Raw genomic sequence first — 23809 nt, 5'->3', positions numbered from 1 at the left:
TTCTTTCTTTCTTTTTAAGATTTATTTATTTATTTGAAAGGCAGAGTTACAGAGAGACTGAGGCAGAGAGAGAGAGAGAGAGAGAGAGAGAGAGAGAGAGGTCTTTCATCTGCTGGTTCATTCCCCAAGTGGCTACAATGATCAGAGCTGGGCTGATCTGAAGCCAGGAGCCAGGAGCTTCTTCTGGCTCTCCCACTTGAGTGCAGGGACCCTTGGACTTGGCCCATTTTCTACTGCTTTTCCAGGCTATAGCAGAGAGCTGGATTGGAAGCGGAGCATCCGGGTCTTGAACCGGCACCCATATGGGTTGCTGGCATTGCAGGCGGCGGCTTTACCCACTACACCACAGCGCCGGTCCAGAAAGTATTCTTTATATATTTTACATATTAGTCCCTTGTTCTGTCTTCTTTCTTGATGGTGCCTGTGTTAGTCAGTCTTTCATTACTACAACAAATCCCTGAGAGAAGGCACTCATGAAGGAAGAAGTTTATTTTAGCTCACAAATCTCAGATCTGGTGGCTCCATTGGTTGAGGGTCTGCTGAGGGTAGTGGGTGGAAATGGTTCAGTGTGGGCAGGGGGAGGATGACGCAGCAATCTGGGAAGCCGGGAGACAGAGAGCTCTTCCTCTATGTCTACATGGCCTCTGCCACTCTAATAATCTAATCCAATGTGACCGCTTTCTGAGATCTCATCTTCAAATACTAGAATTGGATTAAGCCCCATCCTTAATCCATTAACAGAGACTTGGGGGATCAGGTATTTAACACATGGACTTTTGATGGACACTCAGACCATCATTGAAACCACAATATTGTCCTTTGATGTGCAAAAGTTCTTAATTGTAGTGAAGTCCAGCTTATTTATTTTTTATTTTGTGATTTTCATATCATACATAGGAAACCATGTGTAAACCAAGATCATGGAGATTTATTCCTATGTTTTCTCCTAGTGTTATAGTTTTACTTCCAGATTTAAGTCTATGATCTATTTTGAGTTCATTTTTGTGTATAGTGTGATGAAGAGCTCCAACTTCATCGTTTTACATGTGGACATCCAATTGTCTCACTACAAAGTTGCAGGGTACAAGACCAATATACAAAAATGGGTCATATTTCAATACACTAATAATTAACTATCCAAAATGAAATTAAGAAAATGGTTCCATTTATAACACTAAATAGAGTAAATACTCATAGACAAATTAATGAAAGACGTGTAAGATCTGTACACTGAACACTAGAATATTTATTGAAATAAATCAAAGAAGATCTAAATAAAAGGAAAGACATATATGTTCATTTATTTGAGGACTTAATATCATTAAGATGGCACTATTTCCCAAATTGATTTACAGAATTAATGCAATCCCCATCAAAACCCAAGCTGCCCCACTTTTCACAAATTTTCAAGATGTCCCTAATGTTCACATAGAAATAAAAATAACTCAAAATAACCAAAGCAATCTCAAAAAAGAATGGTATTGGAAGACTCACACTTCCCAATTAGAACATTAACCACATGGCCACAATAATCAAGACGGTGTGATAATGCCATAGGACAGACATATGTTCCAGTGGAATAGAATTGAAAGTCTTGAAATAAATCCTTCCATTCATGGTCCACTGATTTTTTAACAAGCGCACTGAGGCAGATCAATGGTGAAAGAACAGACCTTCTGTGAATGTGGGTGGGGCGTCCCTGTGTCTTTGCATGCTCGTAATTCTTTCTCTCTTTCTTTCTTTTTTAATTTAATTTATTTGACAGATAGAGTTAGGCAGTGAGAGAGAGAGATAGAGAGAAAGGTCTTCCTTCTGTTGGTTCACCCCCCAAATGGCCGCTACTGCAGGAACTATGCCGATCTGAAGCCAGGAGCCAGGTGCCTCCTCCTGGTCTCCCATGCAGGGGCAGGGCCCAAGCACTTGGGCCATCCTCCACTGCCTTCCCAGGCCACAGCAGAGAGCTGGACTGGAAGAGGAGCAACCGGGACTAGAACCCGTCAGCACCGCAGGCGGACGATTAACCAAGTGAGCCACGGCACTGGCTCTCGTAATTCTTTCTAAAGGAGTCCTTTAGATACAATGTTGTAACAACACTGGATACTGATTCTCCCATCTGGGGCTTGTGGTTTGCTTGTTTATTTGCTTAGTGACTTGTTTGTACTTAGATAGGGCTATCTATTTTTCCTGTAGAACGCAGTGCCATCGCTCCTAGGAGGGTGCAGCTTTGGGCATGCGACTCTCTCCTCAGGCACTCCAGTGCCTGGGTTCCGTTTCACTGTCTTTTTCTCTCATCTGCCCTGTAGGCTTTAGGCTGGTCTGCCTCTGTTGGTGTCACACCAGCTGGTGGCCTCCCATGAATCGCTAGTTTGTTCCCATATTTTTTTTTCAGTAATGCTCTGTAGATATATCATGCCACAGTCCTCTCCATTCAAAGTGGGTCCCTTTTGCAGGGTTAGGGCATTGCTTATCTTCAAGGCTGCTCCAACCCCACAGGAATCTTAGCTGCTTGGGTTTCTGCTGGTGGTGTTTTCTGTTGAACTTCTGACTGATCCACCATTTCATTGAACTATTATTTTTTAGCTTGTTGCCAAAAGAATTGTGCAGCTATCAGCAACTCTGAATTGCTCTTCAGCAAGATCTCTGTTGTTTACAACAACGCTCATGATCACCATCTCTGCTTTCCCCCAGACAAGTTTTGCTCCTTAGGCAAACATGCAGAGCAATCTCTTCCTCTGTACCACTCTTTTCTCTGCACCTCTGCACTGGGGCCGGGGTGAGGCAATGGCTTCTCTCCACTCTGGTTCTGGAAGCAGGACTTTGGGTAAGGGTGGTAGCTCCTGGTCTTCACAGTTGATCCGTCCTGGTGTGAGACCTCCACGCTAGAAGCAAACTGGGGTGGGATATTCCAGATCCAACATTCTTGGCTTGCTGTGTCTGGAGTGGAGCCTCTGTCTCATGAGAGAGGAATCCCCAGTACTCTTGGCTGTAACTGCTTAGGACAGAACTTCTATAAAATGGAGATGGGGGAAATGAGAGAAGCCAGCGGCCTGCTCCTATCAGGGAGCAGCCATCGCTCCAGCCTGGAAGTCAAGAGGAGAAGGAGATCCATATCCTTAGTTATACTTGTCCAGATAAAGTTTCCATCGCCCTGAGCTGTTTGAGTGAATAGATCATGGCTCCTATACCACAGACTCTCACTGTTTTTACTGAAATTTAGATTTTCTTAAATAGCAGTTTCTCCATTTACTGTTTGCCCTGGGACAGTTTCCAGAAGCCTGAAGTATTGTTTTAGACATAGTTTTTTTTAGTAATGAAATGAAAAGTGCTTTGGTATCAGTACCACTGTATGCAGGCCAGTAAAAGTAGTGGACCCTGCCACGGGTGAAAACTGAGTTTCCTTTTTGAGCAAAGTTCAGGTATCTGAGCTTTTGGATCCATGCACAACAGATGTATGAGGACACTGGTGTCCTGATTCCTGGTAGGATCTCTGGAGCCCAGCCTCCAACGCCCTCCCTGAACCTTCCTGAAACGCCTTCACCCTGGCTGTCATCCTGTGTCGCTTTCTTTGGCATTGCCTGATTTGGATAATTTCCACCATCCTAAGATCATACACAAAACCTCAAATGACCTTGGGAAGTTTATTTCCAGGCAGTATCTCCGTACAGTAGATGGATTATTTTTGTCACAGCCATAATACATTGTTAATTTTGGAAGTACTTTTTGCAAAGAAAACAACAGTCAGGTTATTTTCTTTAAAATTTTCAATTAGGCACAAGGATATTTCAGCACACACACACAAAAACAAAACAGGCTTGTCATACCCAGATGATGGCAATGCCCTTTGGGATGACCCAGGAGAGGACTGGAGTGAGATAACAGATTAAGCAAACAAACGGTGTCCTGAAATAAAACCCTTGGAAACCTGCAGGTGTATTGGTTACAATGCAAAGCTAGTCGTGGATGGGGGACAGCAAACCAGTGGTGGGTCTTTGGGACAGCTCCACTAAGGGTGCTTTTAGTTGCTGTGTCCTAGACCTTGAGGGCAGATGTGTTTGCCCAACACCTGACAGCCAGATGTTGGACATGAATGGATCCCAGCCACCAGGCAGCCAGAGGCCTGTAAGTGAAGGGTGAGTATTCAGATGTTACTGGGAAGGGTGATTATTCGCATGTAGACCCTTCCAAAGGGATGTCTTTTCCCTTAGAGAAATATGTGCTGAAGACACATACCCAACAGAACAGCAAAGTTTGCTATTACTTATTATTTCATTTGTAGACTCAAAGATGAAAAAGAATGCTTGGAAAAAGCTGTGCTGAGGGAGCTCAGGCCTTGTATTAATTTCCTGGCAGATTAGAGAATAAAGTGGGAGAGAGGTTAAAGCAAGGACTTGTCTGGGGAGTCACTGGAAGGAAGGAGATCAAGGGCATTGTGGGACGGGGGAATGGCTATTCTAAGCAGAAAGAGACAGAGTTCACCCTCAGAGGGCCTGCTAGGGTCAGCCTGGTGGCACTTGCTACAGTTAACTACGTCGGGATATGTATTCTTGTATCCCGCTGGGGCAGACCTACATCTCTCATCTCTGAAAGTTAAAACAGACCACAAAATAACAGGTGGAGGGAAAAAGCAACACATCCCTTTTCATATTTGAAAACCATTCTTAATAGGAAAAAAATCAAAAGTTTTAAACTGTTTATATAAATTTTTAAAAATACATTTATTTCAGTAGCAAAGCTAAGAATATGACATGGTAGAGACATATCTAAACAAACATGACTAACAATGATTTGATTTCTTTAATATATAAAGAGCTACTATAATAAATAAGAAAATGTAAATGGGTTAATGAAACATAATTTGAAAAAGACATATGTATTACTAACAAATATGTAAATGAATGAAATTACTGATAATCTAAGAAAGGTATATTAGATGAGATACTTTTAAAAACTTTGTTGAATTAGAAAAGAAATTTGAGAGGACAGTGGTCAGTTTTGACAGGAATGTGTTAAGGTAATGAGCTACTTTGGGAGAAGGATTAAAATTGATATCCTTCTGGCAAGTTGATTGGTCATATGTGTTAAAAGGCTTTAAAAAAGATTTTTATTGTTTGATGAAATAGCATTTTTGTCTGGAAATTTACTCGACATTGTGACTTCTGGGCAGACGTCCAGTCTGGGAGTTAGGACACCTGTAACACTTGAATCCCACGGCAGAGTGCTTGGATTTGATCCTGGACTCTGGCTCCTGCTTTTAGCTTCTTACCAGTGCAGGTCCTGGGAGGGAGCAGGTGTTGGCTCAACTAATGAGGTTTCTGCCACCCATGTGGGAGACCTGGATTGAGTTCCTGGTTCCTGGTTCCAGCCCAGGCTGGGCCCTGACTGTTGTGGGTCCCTGGGTACAGAACCACTTGTTGACAGTTCTCTCTCTCTCTCAAGTAAATAAATTTTTAAAAATTGTAATGTCAAACATATTTAATGGCATTGGAAAACATGTGCGATGAACATTCAGCCAAGAATATGCTGTACTCCTAACTGAACACATTAATGTATGCCGGCGAGATTCACCATCCCCTGTCCATTGTACTTTTTTTTGACATTTTTATGTCTAATTCTACACATAATTATCTTCTACCATTTCCTTATTCCTGACAGATAATGAAATCAGTGATGTATCTTTCACATATATATTTAAATATTTATTTGAGAGTTGGAGTTAGAGACAGAGAGCTCCTATCTGCTGGTTCACTCGCACAGATGCCTGCAATGGCAGGGGCGAAGTCGAGGGCTGGGACTCCAGTCTACGCCTTCTGTGTGAGTGGCAGGGGTGCAGCCGCTTGATCTGTCAGCTGCTGCTCTTCAGGATGTGCATGAGTAGGGAGCTGGAGTCGGGACCAGAGCAGAGCTGAGACTTGAACCTGGGCTCTCTGATATGTGGGTGCCCCAACCGGTGTCTTAACTGCTAGGCCAAATATCTGGCACTAAGATACATTTTTTTTTTTTAATTTGACAGGTAGAGTTATAGACAGTGAGAGAGAGAGAGACAGAAAGTTCTTCCTCCCGTTGGTTCACCCCCCAAATGGCCGCCACAGCCGGCGCTGCGCCAATCCAAAGCCAGGAGCTAGGTGCTTCTCCTGGTCTCCCATGCAGGTGCAGGCCCAAACACTTGGGCCATCCTCCACTGCACTCCCAGGCCATAGCAGAGAGCTGGCCTGGAAGAGGGGCAACCGGGACAGAATCCAGCACCCCAACCGGGACTAGAACCCGGGGTACCAGCGCTGCAGGTGGAGAATTAGCCTAGTGAGCTGTGGCACCAGCCCTTGCTATGGTTTGAATATGATTTGGCCCCTGAACTCAGGCGGGAATTTAAGCTCCAAAATCTTATGTTAATGATACTAAGAGTGTGGAAATTTAATCCAATTACAGTGTGATTTGGGAAGTGATTAGATAGGATTAGGCTTTTGGTCAGAGAAGCCCATGACTGATACCTGGCAGATTTATAAGGAGAGAGAAAACACACAGACATAGAAAGACACACATACTCCGTGGCTGTTACTGTGTGATGTCCTGTGCCACCTCTGGCCTCTGCCAGCAAGAGCTCTGTCAGCTGAGGCTGGACTAAAGGGACTTGCCCAACCTTGGACTCTGAGCCCTCAGAACTGTGAGTTGGAACAAACCTCTTTCCTTTATAGAGTTAGCCTGCCGTAGGTATTTTGTTATAGTGACAAAGATCCGGCTAATACGATATCAAACTGAATGAGAAAAGATAATCAGTAGATGCCAACACAGAGATGACGGATCTGTTAGAATAATCTGAAAAATACTTTAAAGCAACCATCACAAATTACTTCAATGATAACAAACACCTGGGACATGAGTGCATAGAAAACCTTGGCAACAGAGAGTATAAGCAAATAAAAGAGAACCAAAAGGAAATTTTAGAATGCCGTATTAGAGGGTCAGCGCTATGGTGTAGTAGGCTAAGCCTCCGCCTTTGGTACCGGCATCCCACATGGGCTCCAATTTGTGTACTGGCTGCTCCTCCTCTGATCCAGCTCTCCGCTATGACCTGGGAAAGCAGTGGAGGACGGCCCAAGACCTTGGACCCCTATACCCACATAGGAGACCTGGAAGAAGCTCCTGGCTCTTGATAGGCCCAGCTCCAGCTCTTGTGGCCATTAGGGGAATATACTAGCAGACAGAAGATCTTTCTGTCTCTCCCTCTCTCTGTCCCTAACTCTACCTCTCAAATAAATAAATAAAATATTAAAAAAAGAAAGAAAATATAATAAGGTACACTTCCCAATTCATTTTATGAAGGTTATTAAATACCTCAAACCAACTAAAGACAATACAATAAAAAGAAACTACAGAATAATATCTGTAGTAAATACAGACAGAAAAACCCTTAGTAAAATACTGGGAAATAGAATTTACCATTATATAAAAATAATTCTATATCATGACTAAATGGGATTATTCTCAGGATGCAAACCTTATTTAATATTAAAAATCAATCATTGTATTCTGTATTAGTAAGCTAAAGAAGAAAAATCACACAATCATATCACTTACAGAGAAAAAAACATTTGAAAAGTTCAGGCTACACTCCTGATGAAAAGCTCTCATTCAAACAGGAAGAGAGGGGGCGTCCTCAACGTGATAAAGAACACCTACAAAAATGTGCAATCAACTCTCCTCAGTAGTGGGAGACTGAATGCTGTCCCCGAAGATTAGGACTAAGGCAAGGATGTACGCTTCCAGTCCTCCTGTTCAACACAGGGGCCGAAGTTGTAGTCAGTGCAAGAAGGCAAGAAAAGGAAATGCAAGGCCTACAGGCTGACAGGAAGTGATACAGCTGCTCCCACGTTCCACTGTGGTTGGTGTAGAATATCCCACAGATATCTACACAGATGTCCTGGACCTAAAAAGTGAGTTCAGCTAGGTCAGAAGATACAACACACACACACACACAGCAGCAACAACAACTGTATTTCTTTACTTACCGTTGAACACAAGGGCACTGAAGTGAAAAATATAATGCCATTACACAGGCTCACACCTTTTAATGATGAGGATGCCTTGTCAGGGGTGCATTGTTGGTTGATTTTGTAATCGGGCAAATGTCACAGAGTGTACTTGCTGTGATGTCACTAGACAATGTAGTCTTAGGGGACCACCGTCACACACGTGGTCTCTCGTCAGCCAAAATGTCATTACGTGGCTCACGACTGTGCAGTTGCTCATTGCAATTGTGATACTTAGGTACAAACTTGACAAAACACATTGGGACTAACATGCTGAATAAAAGACTGATGAAGAAAATAAAAGATTTAGATCAGTGAAGCAATATTTCTTGTTCATGGATTGAAAGGCTGCTGTTTTAAGAGCCTTTGGGCATGTTTTACCTTGAAAGCAGAGGACTGGGAGAGGAAGTAGAAGCAGCAGCCAGCCTGTAAGCCTCTTGGGAAATTCTCATCGCCAAGAATAATCTAAAAGCAACCTGAAGCATTAAGAAGTGGACGCACCCAGGACAGAGCACTCATCACTGGGCCTCTCTCCTGGTGCTCGTGAAGGGGGAGCCCGGAAAGGTTGGGCCTCCCTGCACCCACGTGGGAGTCAGGCTCACTGTCGCTAGGATGGCAGTGGGCTCTGGGTGGCTGCTGGGGCAGTCAGGGTGCACACAGATTCTGCACCTGCCATGAGATAGAGGGGAAGAGGAGAGATGGCCTGGCACACACACACTCTTGCAGAAGTGGTGAGACCTGTACTGTGGCACGGATGATAGAATGTGTCTCTCTCTTTATGTGCAATTTGTTAAAGTATAAAAAGGATTCAACAGTGAAATCATTGATCCACTGCAGGCAGCCACAGCTGTAATTTATGGATTCACATCTCCCAATATTGTAGTTCTGTTTTTTCATTCATTAGCATACATTGTTTTTTTCCCTGAAAAAATCTCTGAGAATCACAGTTCTGAGTAGCATTAACCACCATGTCACTCACAGATATTGCTCAGGCTGTGATTCTGAAAAGTGAATTAATTTCGCTTGTGAGCAACCATCTGAGCAGCATTTGAGTTCCTCTCTAGAGTCAGACGATGACTCGGAAGGAAGTTGCTGCTTCTATGGCAACGTGATGTGCTGGAAGGCTCCACCCACACTGCCTTCTCTGGCTTTGTCTTGTTTACCTTGTCTGTATCTGGAATTTGGGAAGAAGGAAATTGGCTGTTTTGGGTACATAAAACGAGCGAGTACTGTTAGAGAGCTTCCCAGCACACACACACTTTTCCTAAGATGTCTGTAGACTTAGCTTGTTTTCTACTTGCAAAAATTTTGTTTTCTTCCAACTTTCCTCTTCACCCTGTTTCGGTGACATTTTAGTGACGTAGAGTAAGGTGACCCTTTGGGTTAAAGGAAGAGCGGTGCTTTTTGGGGGAAAATTCAAGTGCTTTTCTAGAGCCAGGGTGAGCTGAGTAGTGGGTGCTCTTAGGGATGCTGCGGGCAAGGGTGATGACTGTGATGATGAACCTGCATTCCTTGAACGCCTACTGCGTGTCCGGCATGGTGTCCTATCCCAGTCTTTACTGTCATTATCAGCCTGTTTATGGTTAAGGAATCCCGGGTTCAGAGAGTTTGTGTCACTCACCCAAGAAGTCACACTGGCAGGTGTGTAAGGACCCGTGTGCAAGCAGGTGTGTCTTACCCAGTGCCTGATGTTTTAACTCTTCTGTCTCTGACTTGGCCCAGGACAGCCTCCCAGGCACTGGGCTATGGGGTTGAGTATGACCCGAATGGTGTCTCACCCACTACACAGAGCCTGTCCCTCATGTTGCTCCTCTCTGAGGGGTCCTGGGGTGTCCACTGGGGTCGCCATCAGCTTATGGGGGGTATGGCCTGATCCTAATCATTTGTGGATCCATAAGCGCTCCATTCAGTATTGTTCGTCCGGTGCTAATGGACAAGATCTCCGGTCTTTACAGTTTGGGGTTGCAGGTATTGGTCTCCACTGGACACTGGCCCTGCATTGGGGAGGGCCTTTAGACATGAGGGATTTTTATCTGACATGAGCTTTGAGAAATGACAGGAGTAAGTAGCCAAGGCTCTTTCCCCGAAGAGCTGCACTCTCCAGCCAAGCACGCTGGGCTCCACTGTCTGCAGCTATGGGGGCGGGGCTCATCCTGCTCTCTGTAGAGCTTCACGACACTGGCACCGGAGCAGTGATGGTCTCTTTTTTCCCCATGTCTCCTGCTTGAAATATTTTCATGTTTGAAATATTTCCACAAAGGGGCCAATGTTGTGGCACAGCAGATTATACGGCTGCCTGAGACAACGGCTTCCCATGTGGGTGCCAGCTCGGGTCTGGCTGCTTCACATCCCATCCAGCTCCCTGCTAATAGGTCTGGGAAAGCAGAGGAAGATGGAGGTATTTGGGCCATCAGGTGGGAGACCAGATGGAGTTCCAGGTTCTTGGCTTAGGCTTGGCCCATCCCCATTTGGGGAATGAACCAACAGAGGGAAGAATTTTCTCTGTCTCAACTCTGTCATTTTTCAAATAAGTAGTTAAAAAAAATATTCCCATGTTTAAAAATTGTCATTGTCACTGATCTTTTCTCAACCATTAATAGTCATTTCTTCTATTCTGTGGTGGTTGGATTGATAGACTTAGTTTTGGGAAGAAAAATGGTGCACAAGTTTCCTGTTAGGATTTCTGCAGGATTGGAAGGGCACTTAGAGAACCCTTTCTTAGGGCCATTGTTGCATATTCAATCTCAATCAAGACTACTGTTAAGGAGACGTTCGTCTACATGGCATACACACACACTCACACCCCTCCCACCTCCGCTGCAAGTGGATCGGAAGCTGCTGTGTGGAGAGTGATGGTGGACGCAAACAGGCTGCACCTGCTGTCTTGATGTAGGATTGCTCAGAGCCCACAGGGGACGTCACTGAGCATTCAACTGAAGAGTTAAACAGCAGGGGCTACATGCAGCCAGGCCCCTTCTGCAATCCCAGGCGTGATCCTAGAGTGAGTGTGGTGAAGCTTAGGGCTAAGAGATGAGCTCTGACTCCCGCATGCTACTTGATTCTAGGAAGCCAGGTTTTACATCTTGGTGGCCAGCGTGACCAAATCTGCAGGGTCAATCAGTGGCTTTACAGATCTTGCTTGGTGCAAGCGAGTTCCTATGTCCAGAAGTGCCCCCAGAGAAGGGGAGGAAACAGAACAGGTGGGCTGTGTGCTCTCTGTGAGGCTGGAGGGGTCCCGTGGAGGCTGCTGGAGTCGGGTGCAATGGTCCAGTTGGGGCACTCACCGGAGGCTCCCTCTCATACAGTCTGTGGCCCAGTCGCTAATGAGCAAACTTGGCTGCAAGGGAATGTGGGCCGGGCCCAGGAAGGAGCTCAGGCTTTGTCTGCAGGGGTCAGCACCTTGACAGTGAAGGAGGAGGGTTTTCCTGCCCTCCCGCTAGCTGAGGGATACCTGTGCATGGCTTGTACCCCAAGATGTCCCAAAGTCAAGGGCAGGGGCCCAGTCACAACTCCTCTCCTCCTCCCCGTCTGACTGCATGTCACTCAGAGCCGACTGATGCAATGATGCTGCAGAACAGGAAACACGGGAAGCAATTATCTTTCTAGTAGGTCACTGGCCTCCTTGGGGAGAAGAGACCAGAGGGAGAGCGGGCGAGGCGGGCATGCTGTGCCCCAGCGCCCGAGCCTGCGGCGGCCGCGGTGATTAATAGCCGTGTCACTTTCCACGGACGTTGCTTTGAGCAGCGGCGCTCAACATGAAGAGGGAATGAAATACAGCAACCTGCAATAAGTGTTTCCTCTAGGCCTTTGGAGTTGCTGGAATCCAGAAATAGCTCTTCAGATCTGTAATTTCAGATGGCATCATCCACAGCCCTGAGCGCTGACTCCACTTTCGCAGGGATGTCGCTGCGCGCACACCTGCCGAGTTTTGTTTTTAAGGCTCATGAACAACTTTTTGAGCTAAATAACTTTGGGTTGCTTTTTTTTTTTTTTTGGGATATGGAAATAAAAGTTATGTTTACTGAAAAAAATACAGCATTTACATGTGTGGTTTTTTTTTTTTTTAAAGAAATATAGTCACCCAGTGGAAGAAAAGGGCAGGGAGGATTGTGTGTCCACAATAGATCATAAGCTGGAACAGTAACAGAGTCTGGCGGGCAGTAATTGCTGGCCAGCTGCAGGGATCACAGTGCTGTGAGCTGTGTGCAGGGCAGCGGGCCAGGCTGCTGGCAAGCAGAGGACCGGCCTGCCCTGCAGTGGCCCCTGGTGTGGCCAATGGGGGCCCCTGAGAACATAAACAAGAGGGTGAGTGCCGAGTGTCAGCGCCAAGTGCTCAGAGGCCCCCGCTCTCTGCTCCCTTGCTGCAGCCAGGCTGCCAGCTCAGGGGCCACGGGGGCAGTCACGGGCAGGAGAAGGGCCAACAGCCTTAGCATCACCGTGCATCTCCCTGGAGAAGCCCGAGAGCACACGTGATGGGGGGACGCCCAGAGAAACTCCCTGCTCGGTGCTTTGGGACTGTTGGTGTCTTAAGCCAGGTGGAGGGGAAGGAGCTGGGTGCTGCCTGTGTTGCGCCCCTGCACTTGTTTTCTGCTGGCTCCTGGCACAAGAGCCGGTGTGTGGGGGGGGCTGTCGGGCATCCCTGCTCTAATCCCCCCCACCCCACCACTGCATTCCAGTGTCTGAGAGTTGGGATTTTCAGAATGTCTAACAACAAGCAGACGCCCCAAGAAGAGTAGGGGAGATATGGGAGAACTAGGTAGGAATAAATGAGCTGGAAGATTTTCTCACTATTTCTGTGCAGCCCTGCGTTGTAACTCCACCCCCCCAAAACTGTGGATCCAGTATACCCACTTTCCCATGATGCTCCTGGATGTCTCTCACCCAGGACCAGGAAGGAGGAGATACCATGATGGCTACACAGAGGTTAAACTACGTGAGTGAGCCATGAAACTCCCAGAAAGCCTCACGCACACTAAGCACCACCCAAACTCCACCCTGTCTCTTTATTCAATTAGGGGACCGCCCCCTACCCCATACAGGGGACAATCAGGAACGGCCCTTTCGCTATTCGACTTCTGGCCCTTGCTTCTGGTCCTCTGTGGCCTCCTTCCTGGCTCTCTCCGCACAGGCGACTCTCCGGCCGCTCTCCGTGTGGGCTGCTGACATCCGCAGGTGCACGCGTTCACTCTCTCACTTTAGACAAATCCCGCACTCCCTTGTGTGCTGCATTGATGCCTCCGCTTTGGAGTCTCATGTCTCTGTGCTAAGAAGTTGGAATCAAGTCACTGAGATAGATAGTAGGGGTGGAGGGTGGAGCTGAGGGAGGGCTGGACATTCAGCCTGCCTTCCTGCCGTCTGTCTGTCCTGGGTGCTCACACCGGGCCAGGCTGGGGCACATGAAGATGAACAGCCTGTCCTCAGTGAACTGGGAGGGTAGCAACAGGTGCTTTTTTTTTTTTTAAGATTTTCATTTATTTGAGAGGCAGAGTTACAGACAGAGAGAGGGAGAGACAGAGAGAGAGGTCTTCTACCTGCTGGTTCACTCCCCAAATGACCACAAGGGCTGGTGCCAGGCCGATCTGAAGCCAGGAGCCAGGAGATTCCTCTGGATCTCCCACGCGGGTGCAGGGACCCAAGCACTTGGGCCATCTTCTACTGCTTTCCCAGGCCATAGCAGAGCTGGATCGGAAGAGGAGCAGCTGGGACTCGAACCGGTGCCTATATGGGATGCTGGCGCCACAGCCGGAGGCTTAGCCTACCACTACACCACAGAGTGCCCCCCCCCCCAGATGCTGTTTCAGTATGTAGGTTTTAGGGGTACATTTGGCTCAGTGTACCTGTTAATGTTCACCCTGGGAGGCTGCAGGTCATGGCTCAAGTAGTTGGGTTCCTGCCACCATTTGGAGGCCTGGATGGATTTCCTAGCTGCTGACTTTGGCCTGGTTTAGCTCTAGCCATTGTGGGCATGTAGCTAGCAGATGGAAGATCTCTGTCTATCCGTTTCTCTCTGTTTCTCTGCCTTCCAGATAAAATTTGAAAACTCCTTTTAAAAGTAGACTTTGTTATTATTGAAGTGTGGTGAAGCCAATCGATCAGGAGATAACTGCCATTGAAAAGAGAGTTTATTATTCACAGTTCCCAGCAGGCCCCACAGCAATGCCACACGGGAAGGCACCAGGATGGATTGGGAGGCAGAGGGAGTGAGGGTCCCACATGGACCAGAGCCTTCTGTGAGAAGGAGTGCAAGAGGCAGGCTAAGCAGGCTAAACAGGTGTAGCATTGGCTGGTTTGGGTATTTTCAGGGGCTCTGGGCTTAGGGACTGAGGGAGTCGTCACTGACCAGGGCTGATTAGGGCAGGGGAATGTGGCCCAGGGGAAGCACCAGACAAAGAAAGTGCCTGGAGCCTTGGGCTCTGGCTTGGTCAGTCTGCACTTGAGAGACACAGCTAAGTGGGGGTGGGGTCATTTGCTGTCTGAAGGAATTAGCTAGTCTGGCAGGGGATGTCCCTCCAGGGTCAGCACTATGGTTCTGGTGGTGTGGTTTAATTATGTCTCCTAAAGGCTCCTGGGACTAAGGCTTGCTCTCCAGGGTGGCACCATAGCAGGTGGTAGAACCTTCAGGAGGTGGAGCCTCCTGGGAGGTCCTTAGGTCACTGGAGCCTGAAGTGGTTCCCCTGGGACTCCTGGGTTGTTACAAGAGCCCGAGTGTGGCCCCTGCTGGCTCGCTCCCTTCTCCTGGTTAGGAAGTGGTTGCTTCCATTTTCTGGCACTCTCCCCATAGCTCTGTTCGCCACCAAATGAAGCAAGGGACGGTGCTTTCTGGGCCTGCACTGTGCAGTTTGGACTTTCAGCCTCCAGAACTGTAGGCTGCATCAATCCTTTCTCTTTACCAAGTTGGCCACCTCCAGCATTTTGTTGTAGTTACACAAAGCTGAGTAATGCGGCTCGCAAGGCCCGGTGTCCAAGCATCAGAAGCATGTGGTTTATTTATTTATTCATTTATTAAAGATTTATTTTTATTTATTTGAAAGTCAGAGTTACACAGAGAGAAGAGAGAGAGAGGGAGAGAGAGAGAGAGAGAGAGAGAGAGAGAGGTCTTCCATCCGATGGTTCACTCCCCAATTGGCTGCAACGGCTGGAGCTGTGCCCATCCAAAGCCAGGAGCCAGGATCTTCTTCCGGGTCTCCCACTTGGGTGCAGGGGCCCAAGGACTTGGGCCATCTTCTACTGCTTTCCCAGGCCATAGCAGAGAGCTGGATTGGAAATGGAGCTGCCGGGACTCGAACCAGCATCCATATGGGATGCCAGCACTGCAGGTGGCAGCTTTACCCGCTGCACCACAGCGCTGGCCCCGCACATGGTTAATTTAACACAGATGCACACGGTGCTGGCCCTGCAGAGGTGCTGAGCCATGTGGGAGGTGACAGGGAATAACAGAGGAAATGCTAGGGCACTCAGAGCAGAAGTCCCACTTGGGAAGGGACAGGTGGACAAGCCAGACAAGTCGCTGTGCAGGGAAGGGGCATCGGAGTCCTGTTAGACAGATGGCTCTGGGTGAACCTGCTGATGCAGAGGCCCAGCCTGGGGACAGCGTCTGGAGGGGCTTAGCTGGAAGAATGCTTGGAATACTCAAGTTGGGATGATGTTGGCTTCTGAAAGCCAAGCTGAAGCATTTGGATTCTGTTCCAAATAAACTAGGCTGAGCCGTTGACTCCCTAGGAGTTCTCCCAACAAAGTCCCGGGCTCGTGTAGAATGCCTGTGCCTGGCTATATATTAGTCAAGAATATAATTAACAAGGTCAGGTGTAAGTTTATTCTGCATGATAAAAATAGTAAAGCCACTGCGGCAGGTACTTAGTAGCTGATGCCAGTGCCCGGACTGTACTCTGGGGTCTTGTCTTGGGGGATGGCCAGGTCCTCATCAACGATTTTGGTGACCTCTGAGCCCCAGCAGGTCACATCATAGGAGTGGGGTCCAGAGTGACCCGTCTTCCTGTCTTTCCAAAGAGATCAGGACTCAGAGTCTTGTACGCTGTTTTGGTTTTTGTGAAATTGCCTGGTGACTCAGCAGAGGATTGGCTGGACTCTCTCCTCCCCCTCAGCCCAGGGAAGGGTACTCCGAGGCCAACCGCATGGGCCATTGTGGTCTCCACCTGCCATGTACCTGTCCCCCAACTGAATGAGGAGGTCAAGGAGGAAATGGGACCGTGACAAGGTGGGCCTGTGCTGGGAAAGTGAAGCACAGTGGCTCGGGGCCAGTGCACCCTGCCTCACCTGTGTTTCCTTCCTCATTGGCAAAACCCATTCATTCTTTCATAGACAAGTATTGAGTGCTGTGTGCTGGGCCAAGACAAGACTTCAGATCTAGAACAGAAAAGTTGGTGGGACGCTGTTTAAAATGCAGCAGTGTGAGCCCAGCGCCCTGTAAGGACATCCTGGCAGCGTGTACCATGTGGTGCCGGTGATTGACAGCGACCTGACGGGGCAGGGCGAAGCCCCAGGCTCTCACAGCACAGACCTCCTTGTCTGGGTCTTCTCTGCGCCCCGGGCTCTGAGCTCAGTGGCTAGGGCTCAGCCTTCTGGGATACCCAGGGCCTGGTGTGGCCCTGGGCACAGAGCAGACACCCAGATGTTGCCCGGAGGGGTGGTTTGTGTGTGACTGACTGTGTCTGGGTTTGGTAGAGATTTTCACCACAGTGATCATAGATAAGCTACAGTATAATCAGGGCATTTACACGTGAAAGTTAAAAGTGCCTGAGGACGCGTGGAATTTGTAAAATGACTACGTTCGTCAGCTGGGGCTGCCGGCACAGAACAGCGCAGACAGGCGGCTGGAACGTCAGACATTCGCTCTCCTGCTTCTCACCATTTGGGAGGCGGGGAGTCTGCAACGAAGGTGCTGGCAGATTCCGTGTCTGGGGAGGAGGCTGTCTTCTACCCTCCTGACGTGTCCTCACAAGACCTTTCCTCGGTGCATGTGTGTGTGTGTATGTGTGTGTGTGTTTCTGTGCGTGTTGTGTGTGTGTGCATGTGTGTGTCTGTTTCTGTGTGTGTCTGTGTGTGCATGGGTGTGTGTTTCTGTGAATGTGGTGTGTGTGTGCACATGTTTGTGTGTGTGTCTATGCGTGTGGTGTGTGTGCATGTGGTGTGTGTGTCTCTGTGTGTGCATGTGGTGTGTGTTTCTGTGCATGTGTTGTGTACATGTGTTTCTCTGTATGCATGTGTGTGTGTGCGTGGTGTGTGTCTGTGTTTCTGTGTGTGTCTCTGTGTTCCTGTGTGTGCGTGGTGTGTGTCTGTGTTTCTGTGTGTGTGTCTGTGTGTGCATGTGGTGTGTGACTGTGTGTCTGTGTGCGTGGCGTGTGGCTGTATGTGCATGCATGTGTCTGTGTGTGTAGTGTGTGTCTCTGTGTGTGGTGTGTATATCCTTGTGTGTCTCTGTATGTGGTATGTACGCATGTGTGTGCATGCGTGTGGTGTGTGTATGTCTGTGCATGTGTGTGTGCATTTGTGTGTGTGCATTTGTGTGTGTGCGTTTGTGTGGATCTATGTGTGTATGCATGTGTGTCTATGTGTGTGTGTCTGTGTGTGTGCACGTGTATGAGGGAGAAGGAAAGGGAAAGAAAAAGAGAGTTCAGATTTCTCCTCTTGCAAGGTTACCACTCCCGTCTGATGAGAACCCCGCCCTTATGGCCTCATTTAATGGTAATCCCCTCCCACAGACTCTGTCTCCAAACAGTGACACGTGGGTCATCATCTGTCGGGACACAATTCATTCCACTGCAATGGCCGGCTGTGAGGACTGCTGCTCTTAGTTCTGGGATCGCCTTCGGTTTCACCAGGATGCAGCCACAGTGGGGGAGTTCCCCTGCAGACTGCTAGGCCTCTGATTGCAGCCACGCCGTGCATGGTTGGCTTTATGCTGGGGAGAGGGAAGGACAGGGTGGGCTGCTGGTCCTGGGACAATTGCTGTGTGCCTGGGAGAAGTCTGTGTTCTTAAAAAACAAGCAGGAGTGGGGCTGGTGCTGTGGTGTACTGGGTAAAGCTGCTGTCTGTGGTGCTGGCATCCCATATGGGTGCCAGTTCAAGTGCCAGCTGCTCCTCTTCTGATCCAGCGCCCTGCTAATGTGCCTGGGAAAGCAGCAGAAGATGGCCCAAGTGCTTGGGCCACTGCACCCATGTGGGAGATCCAGAGGAAGCTCCTGGCTCCTGGCTTTGGATTAGCCCAGCTCTGGCCATTACAGCCATTTGGGGAATGAACCAGCGGATGGAAGATCTCTCTCTCTCTCTGCTTCTGCTTCTGTCTCTCTGTAAATCTGCCTTTCAAAAATAAATAAATAAATGCATCTTTTAAAAAAAAAAGAAAGAAAAGAAAACAAGCAGGTGCTGGCACAGCGTGCTGTGTCTCTACTTGCGAAGCCCATGTCCCATATCAGAGCACCTGGGTTCAAGTTCTGGCTCCGCTCTCCATTCCAGCCACCTGCTAATGCTCCCTGTGGGAGGCAGCAGGTGATGACACAAGGAGTTAGGTCCCTGCGACCCACATGGAAGACCCAGATTCAGTTCCTGGCTTCCAGACATTTGGGGAGTGAACCAACGGATAGGAGCTCCCTGTCTGTCTGCCTTTCTCTTTGCTTCCCTGCTTCTCAAATAAGTTAATTAAATAAATTAATATTAAAAATAAAAGAAACCAAGCCTGGGCTCCCAGGCTTTCTGCGTTTGTCCTTTGCATCTCCCACGCTGTGCATCCAACACTTCCTGCACTCAAGGGGTTAGGGACCCTCTGTTTCACCGCCAAGCCAGACTTACGCTTAAGAAAGTCGGACTAAATAGAAAATGCTCACTTTCTGAGTGGTTGGTGGATCTTCTCACCCCAGGAGAGTCTGGAGCACAGGCCGCCCTACCTGTGGGCTGATGTAGCCATGTGTGAGTGTGTGCGTGCATGCATGTGCCTGTGTTTGTGTGCGAAATGTTGTTCCTTCCAAAATCAACCTTAAGCTCCGTGCTGTTCAAAGGAAAGATGCTTGCTAGCAAAGCCAGGACCATAGAACAGCAGCCTGCATTAGGCTGGGCAGCCTTTATAACAAGTCTGGGCTCTTTGCGGTCTGCAGCTCCCAGATTCTCCAGGATTTTTCCACCAGCATTGCCTCTGGGGACAGTCTCACTCTACTGTATCAATTCCCCTAAAGAAAGCCTTGATTCTGCCAACAAAGAGAGTGGTGCAGCAGCCATCTACAGTGAAGGCGTTGGAGAGGACCTTTTCCACCTGGAGCTGCAGGGGGGTTCGGGCTGAAAGTAATGACCCACCTGTCATCTGACAGCGCACAGGCTTAGCGCTGCCCTCCTTGCTGAGAGTGGCCTTTTGAAATATGTTCTAGGGTACCGCTCCTGTCCTATTAATTATGTCGTGTATGTTGTAAAGCTGAATAATTGATGATCGCAGGGCACTTGGAACCACAAAATGTCATGTAAATGTTAAGGAGTAAAAATTACTCTGTGTTTTAGATGTATTGCTCTAAAAATAGCCCATGGTGGGAGAGTTAATTTGTGGAAGAGCTGAAAAAGCTTTCTGCTGGGCTTGTCTCCGAAACGTTGGATGTCTTGTGGTTGTTTTGACCGCGGTTTGGGAGATCTGGGTGTTCTGTATGCTGCAGGATTTGCAAAGCCAGGCCTGGCCGGCCCATTTATCTCTAGAAATGAAGTTGCTGACTGCGTTTAGGAAAATGTTGTGTTTGTGATTCTCCCTAGCCGGAGGCAGTTTGGGCCCAAAGGCAAGGAAGAAGTGAAGATCATCGAGCACCAGATGCAGACGCTGCGGCTGATGCCTCACCTGGCCACGGTGCTGGCCCTGACCTTTGCCAGCAGGTGAGAGGCTCGGGGTTTCTCTCCTAAGGGGAGTGTGATGGTCTCACTTGCAGAAGGATTCCAAGGAGAGGCAGGTACAAGGGTTTCATTTCCTCCCTTGCTTCTTCCTCCCCTCCTTCCCTCTCTTCCTTCTTACAGAGTTATTTATCTGAAAGGCAGACTTAGAGAGAAAAGAGATCTTCTATCTATTGGTTAATTTCTCAAAGGCCTGCAACAGCCAGAAGCCAGGAGCCTGGAACTCCATCTGGGTCTCCGATGTGGGTGCAGGGGCCCAAGCACTTGGGCCATCCTCCACTGCCTTCCCAGGGGCAGGGAGCTGAATTGGAAGTGGAACTGCCGGGATCTGAAGCAGTGGCCATATAGGATGCCAGTGTCTCAGGCCGGGGCTTAGCCCACTGCACCACAATGCTGGCCCCAGGGCTTGATTTTCTAACAGGGAGCTGGAAAAGACTCCGGTTAAAATCTGATTGAGCCCAGGTTAAGAGTGAGGTTCGAATCTTGGTTGTATATCCAGACAAAGGGAATCCATGGAGGATTCTAGAAGACGTAAGCCAATGTTTCTCCAGAGATGCTAACTGACTCAGAGTTAAAATATCTGTACCATCCAGTAAATGTCCTATATTTACAGTGAAGTTTTCAAAAATAGGTCAGTGTGTATGTGTGTGTGTGTGTGTGTGTAGAGCACTGAATACAATAGCAGCAATTGTACCACAAATACACATGGAAAGTCATATTTTACTGCAGGCTTTCTCCTATGCTGCTCAGCTGTTTCTTGGAGTAGGTGGGTGGGAATAGAACTCAAAACTTCAGACTGTTATCCTAAGTTCTTTCCTCCCTACATGTGTAATTCTGCTTCTTGGTGTTGACCACAACAACCAATTTCTGAGCAACTTAGAGTTGCCATGTGCTTGAAAGTTAGCACACGGACAGGTGGGCTGGTTTGGGGATTTATAAGACCAGAGCTGTTGGAAAGAGCCTGCCGTCCTGTTGAGCTGCTGATTGTGGGTCAGCCAGTGCAGGGCTGGCAGGGAGGGGTTGGGGGTGAGCTCTGTTCCTACTGCACACAAGGCTGGGGAGCAAAAGGCCAGATCCCAGGGTGTACGAACAGTGAATCCTGCAACCTGAGCTTCAGGTAACAATGCTAAAATCAAGCCAAGCCACCTGGAAGATTACATCACCTGTGCCTAGCACCTGTTACTTCAAATGTGTCTCAGTGCTTTTTGAGGCTTAATATGCATACGGTGTGAAATGCACACATTGTCGTGTGTATCTCAGAGAGTTTAGAGAAACACACACACTGTGTAGCTAACACTCTGCTGTGACTTAGATGAGGTTTGGTTCCTAGCGTAACAGTGTTGAGAGGTGGAGGGCCTTTGGCAGGTGTGTAGGTCATTAGGAGGGAGTGGCTTGTCCCTCCCACAGGGCTGGATTGGTTACTGTGAACGGCATGTTATGAAGTGAGGCTGTCTCTCATGCTCTGGCTCTCCTGCACACCGCTGCCTTCTAGCACAAGCTGAAGCATCAAGAACAGGAGGCCATGCTCTTGCACTTCGTAGCCTGCGGAACCAAAATAAGCCTCTATATCAATTACTCCACCACAAGGATTTTGTTATAGCAACAGAAAATCAACTGAGACACATTTCAACCAAAGTAAACATTTCCATCACCCTAGAAATGTCCCTCAAGCCAATTTGCATTTGATCCTTAACTTACCACCAGAGCAGAGACAATTTTCTGATTTATATTCCTGTGACTTGGTCTTGTTTATCCTTTTTTTTTTTTCAAGATTTATTTATTTATTTGAAAGACAGAGTTACAGAGAGGCAGAGGCAGAGAGAGAGGTCTTTCACCCGCTGGCTCACTCCCCAGATGGCTGCAATGGCCGGAGGTGCACTGATCGGAAGCCAGGGGCCAGGAGCTTCTTCAGAGTCTCCCACATGGGTGCAGGAGCCCAAGTCCATGAACCATCCTCTGCTGCTTTCCCAGGCCATAGCAGAGAGCTGGATCAGAACTGGAGGAGCCGGAACTTGAACTGGCGCCCATATGGGATGTCAGCACTGTAGGCAGCAGCTTCACTTGCTACACCACAGCGCCGGCCCCTGTCTATTCTTTTTTTTTTTTTTTTTTTCTTGACAGGCAGAGTGGACAGTGAGAGAGGGAGAGAGACAGAGAGAAAGGTCTTGCTTTTTCCGTTGGTTTATCCTCCAATGGCTGCTGCGGCCAGCATGCTGCGGCTGGTGCACCACACTGATCCGAAGCCAGGAGCCAGGTGCTTCTCCTGGTCTCCCATGGGGTGCAGGGCCCAAGCACTTGGGCCATCCTCCACTGCACTCCCAGGCCACAGCAGAGAGCTGGCCTGGAAGAGGGGCAACTGGGACAGAATCCGGTGCCCCGACCGGGACTAGAACCTGGTATGCTGGCGCCGCAGTCAGAGGATTAGCCTATTGAGCCATGTTGCCGGCCTATTCTTTTAAAAATTATTTATTTATTTGGGGTTCCGGGCAAGATGGCGGAATAGGCAGAAGCACACTTAGTCCGGGGGGAGAGAAAGTTTAATATAAGTGGAGATACTGCAGGGTCAAGGAAGAGTAGGGGATGAAACAGCAGAGGAAACTCTTCCGGAACTAGTGATTCACAGTGGACCTGCGTGGAGAGCGTGGGAGCCCAAGTTCGGGACACCAGCGGCAGATTCAACGCACCAGCGCTGGAACGCGAGGTGAGCCGAACCTCCATAGCCCGAGATACCAGCGGGCAAGCGGAAAGAGGAGGCTAGAGGGAACGAGGCTTGAAACTCCGTGGGGAAAAGTTCACCAGGCTAACTAGAAGAGAGAGAAAAAAAAAATAAAAAAAGTGACTGATACGGACACAAGTTTCTCTCTCTCCGCTCACCTCTCAAAGGCGAGCAAGACAGAGCAGGCGCCATTTTGGACATACGTCATAAGCAGGGCGACCTCAGGTCTGCACCGGCCCTGAGCCTAGCAGAAAAACCTGACTCTGGGGGGAGGGGTGAAATAACAGGAGATTAGCATCTAACTTGGCAACCCAGTGGGAGATTGCAGGAGAATTGGAGCCCACACTGAGGGCAGCAGAGATTCCCTGTGTGGTCCGTGGGAAAGAGCTTCCAATCTCTGGCTCCTGTGGGTATATCATTTGCCTGCTAACTACCTCCAATTACGTTCAGCTGTGCGGAATTACTTCCCTTTTGAATCAAAAAAGAGAGAGATTTACCACACCTAACCTGGGAGTGTCATCTTTGACACACCCTCAGCCCTGAGGAACCAAACACAGCTCTCAGTCCACACTCATCTCAAGCCTCTAAGGCACCACTGAAAGCAGACAGTCCACTTAATATAGAGCCATAGTGTAACAAGAAAAAACACCACAGTGAAGAAACCAAATATCTCCAACATGCCAAACAACAAACACAAAAACCAAGCTAACAAGAATAAGGAAGACACTATGACACCCCCAAATGAAAAAGACACCCCAATTCAAGATTATGAAGATGAGGAGATTGAAGAAATGCAAGAAGCAGATCTCAAAAAATTGCTAAGAACATTAAGAAGTTCTCAAAAACAAATTCTTGAACTACAGAAATCCTTCATGGACAAGATAGAAAATCTCTCTCGTGAAAATGAAATATTAAGGAGGAATCAAAATGAAATGAAACAACTAGTGGAACAAGAAATGGTGATAGTGATGAGAAATCATAATGAAATGAAGAATTCAATAGATCAAATGACAAACACATTAGAGAGTCTTAAAAACAGAATGGACGAAGCAGAAGAGAGAATATCAGACTTAGAAGACAGAGAACAGGAAAGGAAACAATCAAATCAAAGAAAAGAAGAAGAAATCAGAAATCTAAAAAATACTGTCAGGAATCTACAGGATACTCTTAAAAAACCCAACATTCGGGTGCT

At 48.0% G+C, this 23809-nt stretch overlaps 1 protein-coding gene across 1 annotated transcript in view; it reads left to right on the top strand.

The window, feature by feature from the left end:
- The window catches only part of ACOXL (acyl-CoA oxidase like), a 347688-nt gene that overhangs the window by 116843 nt on the left and 207036 nt on the right, over window positions 1–23809 (top strand). The window contains exon 10 of the mRNA XM_062208877.1: window positions 19770–19886. Coding sequence (XP_062064861.1) covers window positions 19770–19886 — 117 coding nt within the window. The remainder of the gene's footprint in view (window positions 1–19769; window positions 19887–23809) is intronic.

The sequence above is a fragment of the Lepus europaeus genome, chromosome 13 (genome assembly GCF_033115175.1).
Source record: "Lepus europaeus isolate LE1 chromosome 13, mLepTim1.pri, whole genome shotgun sequence".
Lineage (NCBI taxonomy): Eukaryota > Metazoa > Chordata > Mammalia > Lagomorpha > Leporidae > Lepus > Lepus europaeus.
Note: the sequence above shows the minus strand (reverse complement) of the source record. Positions and strands in the feature narration are given on the sequence as shown.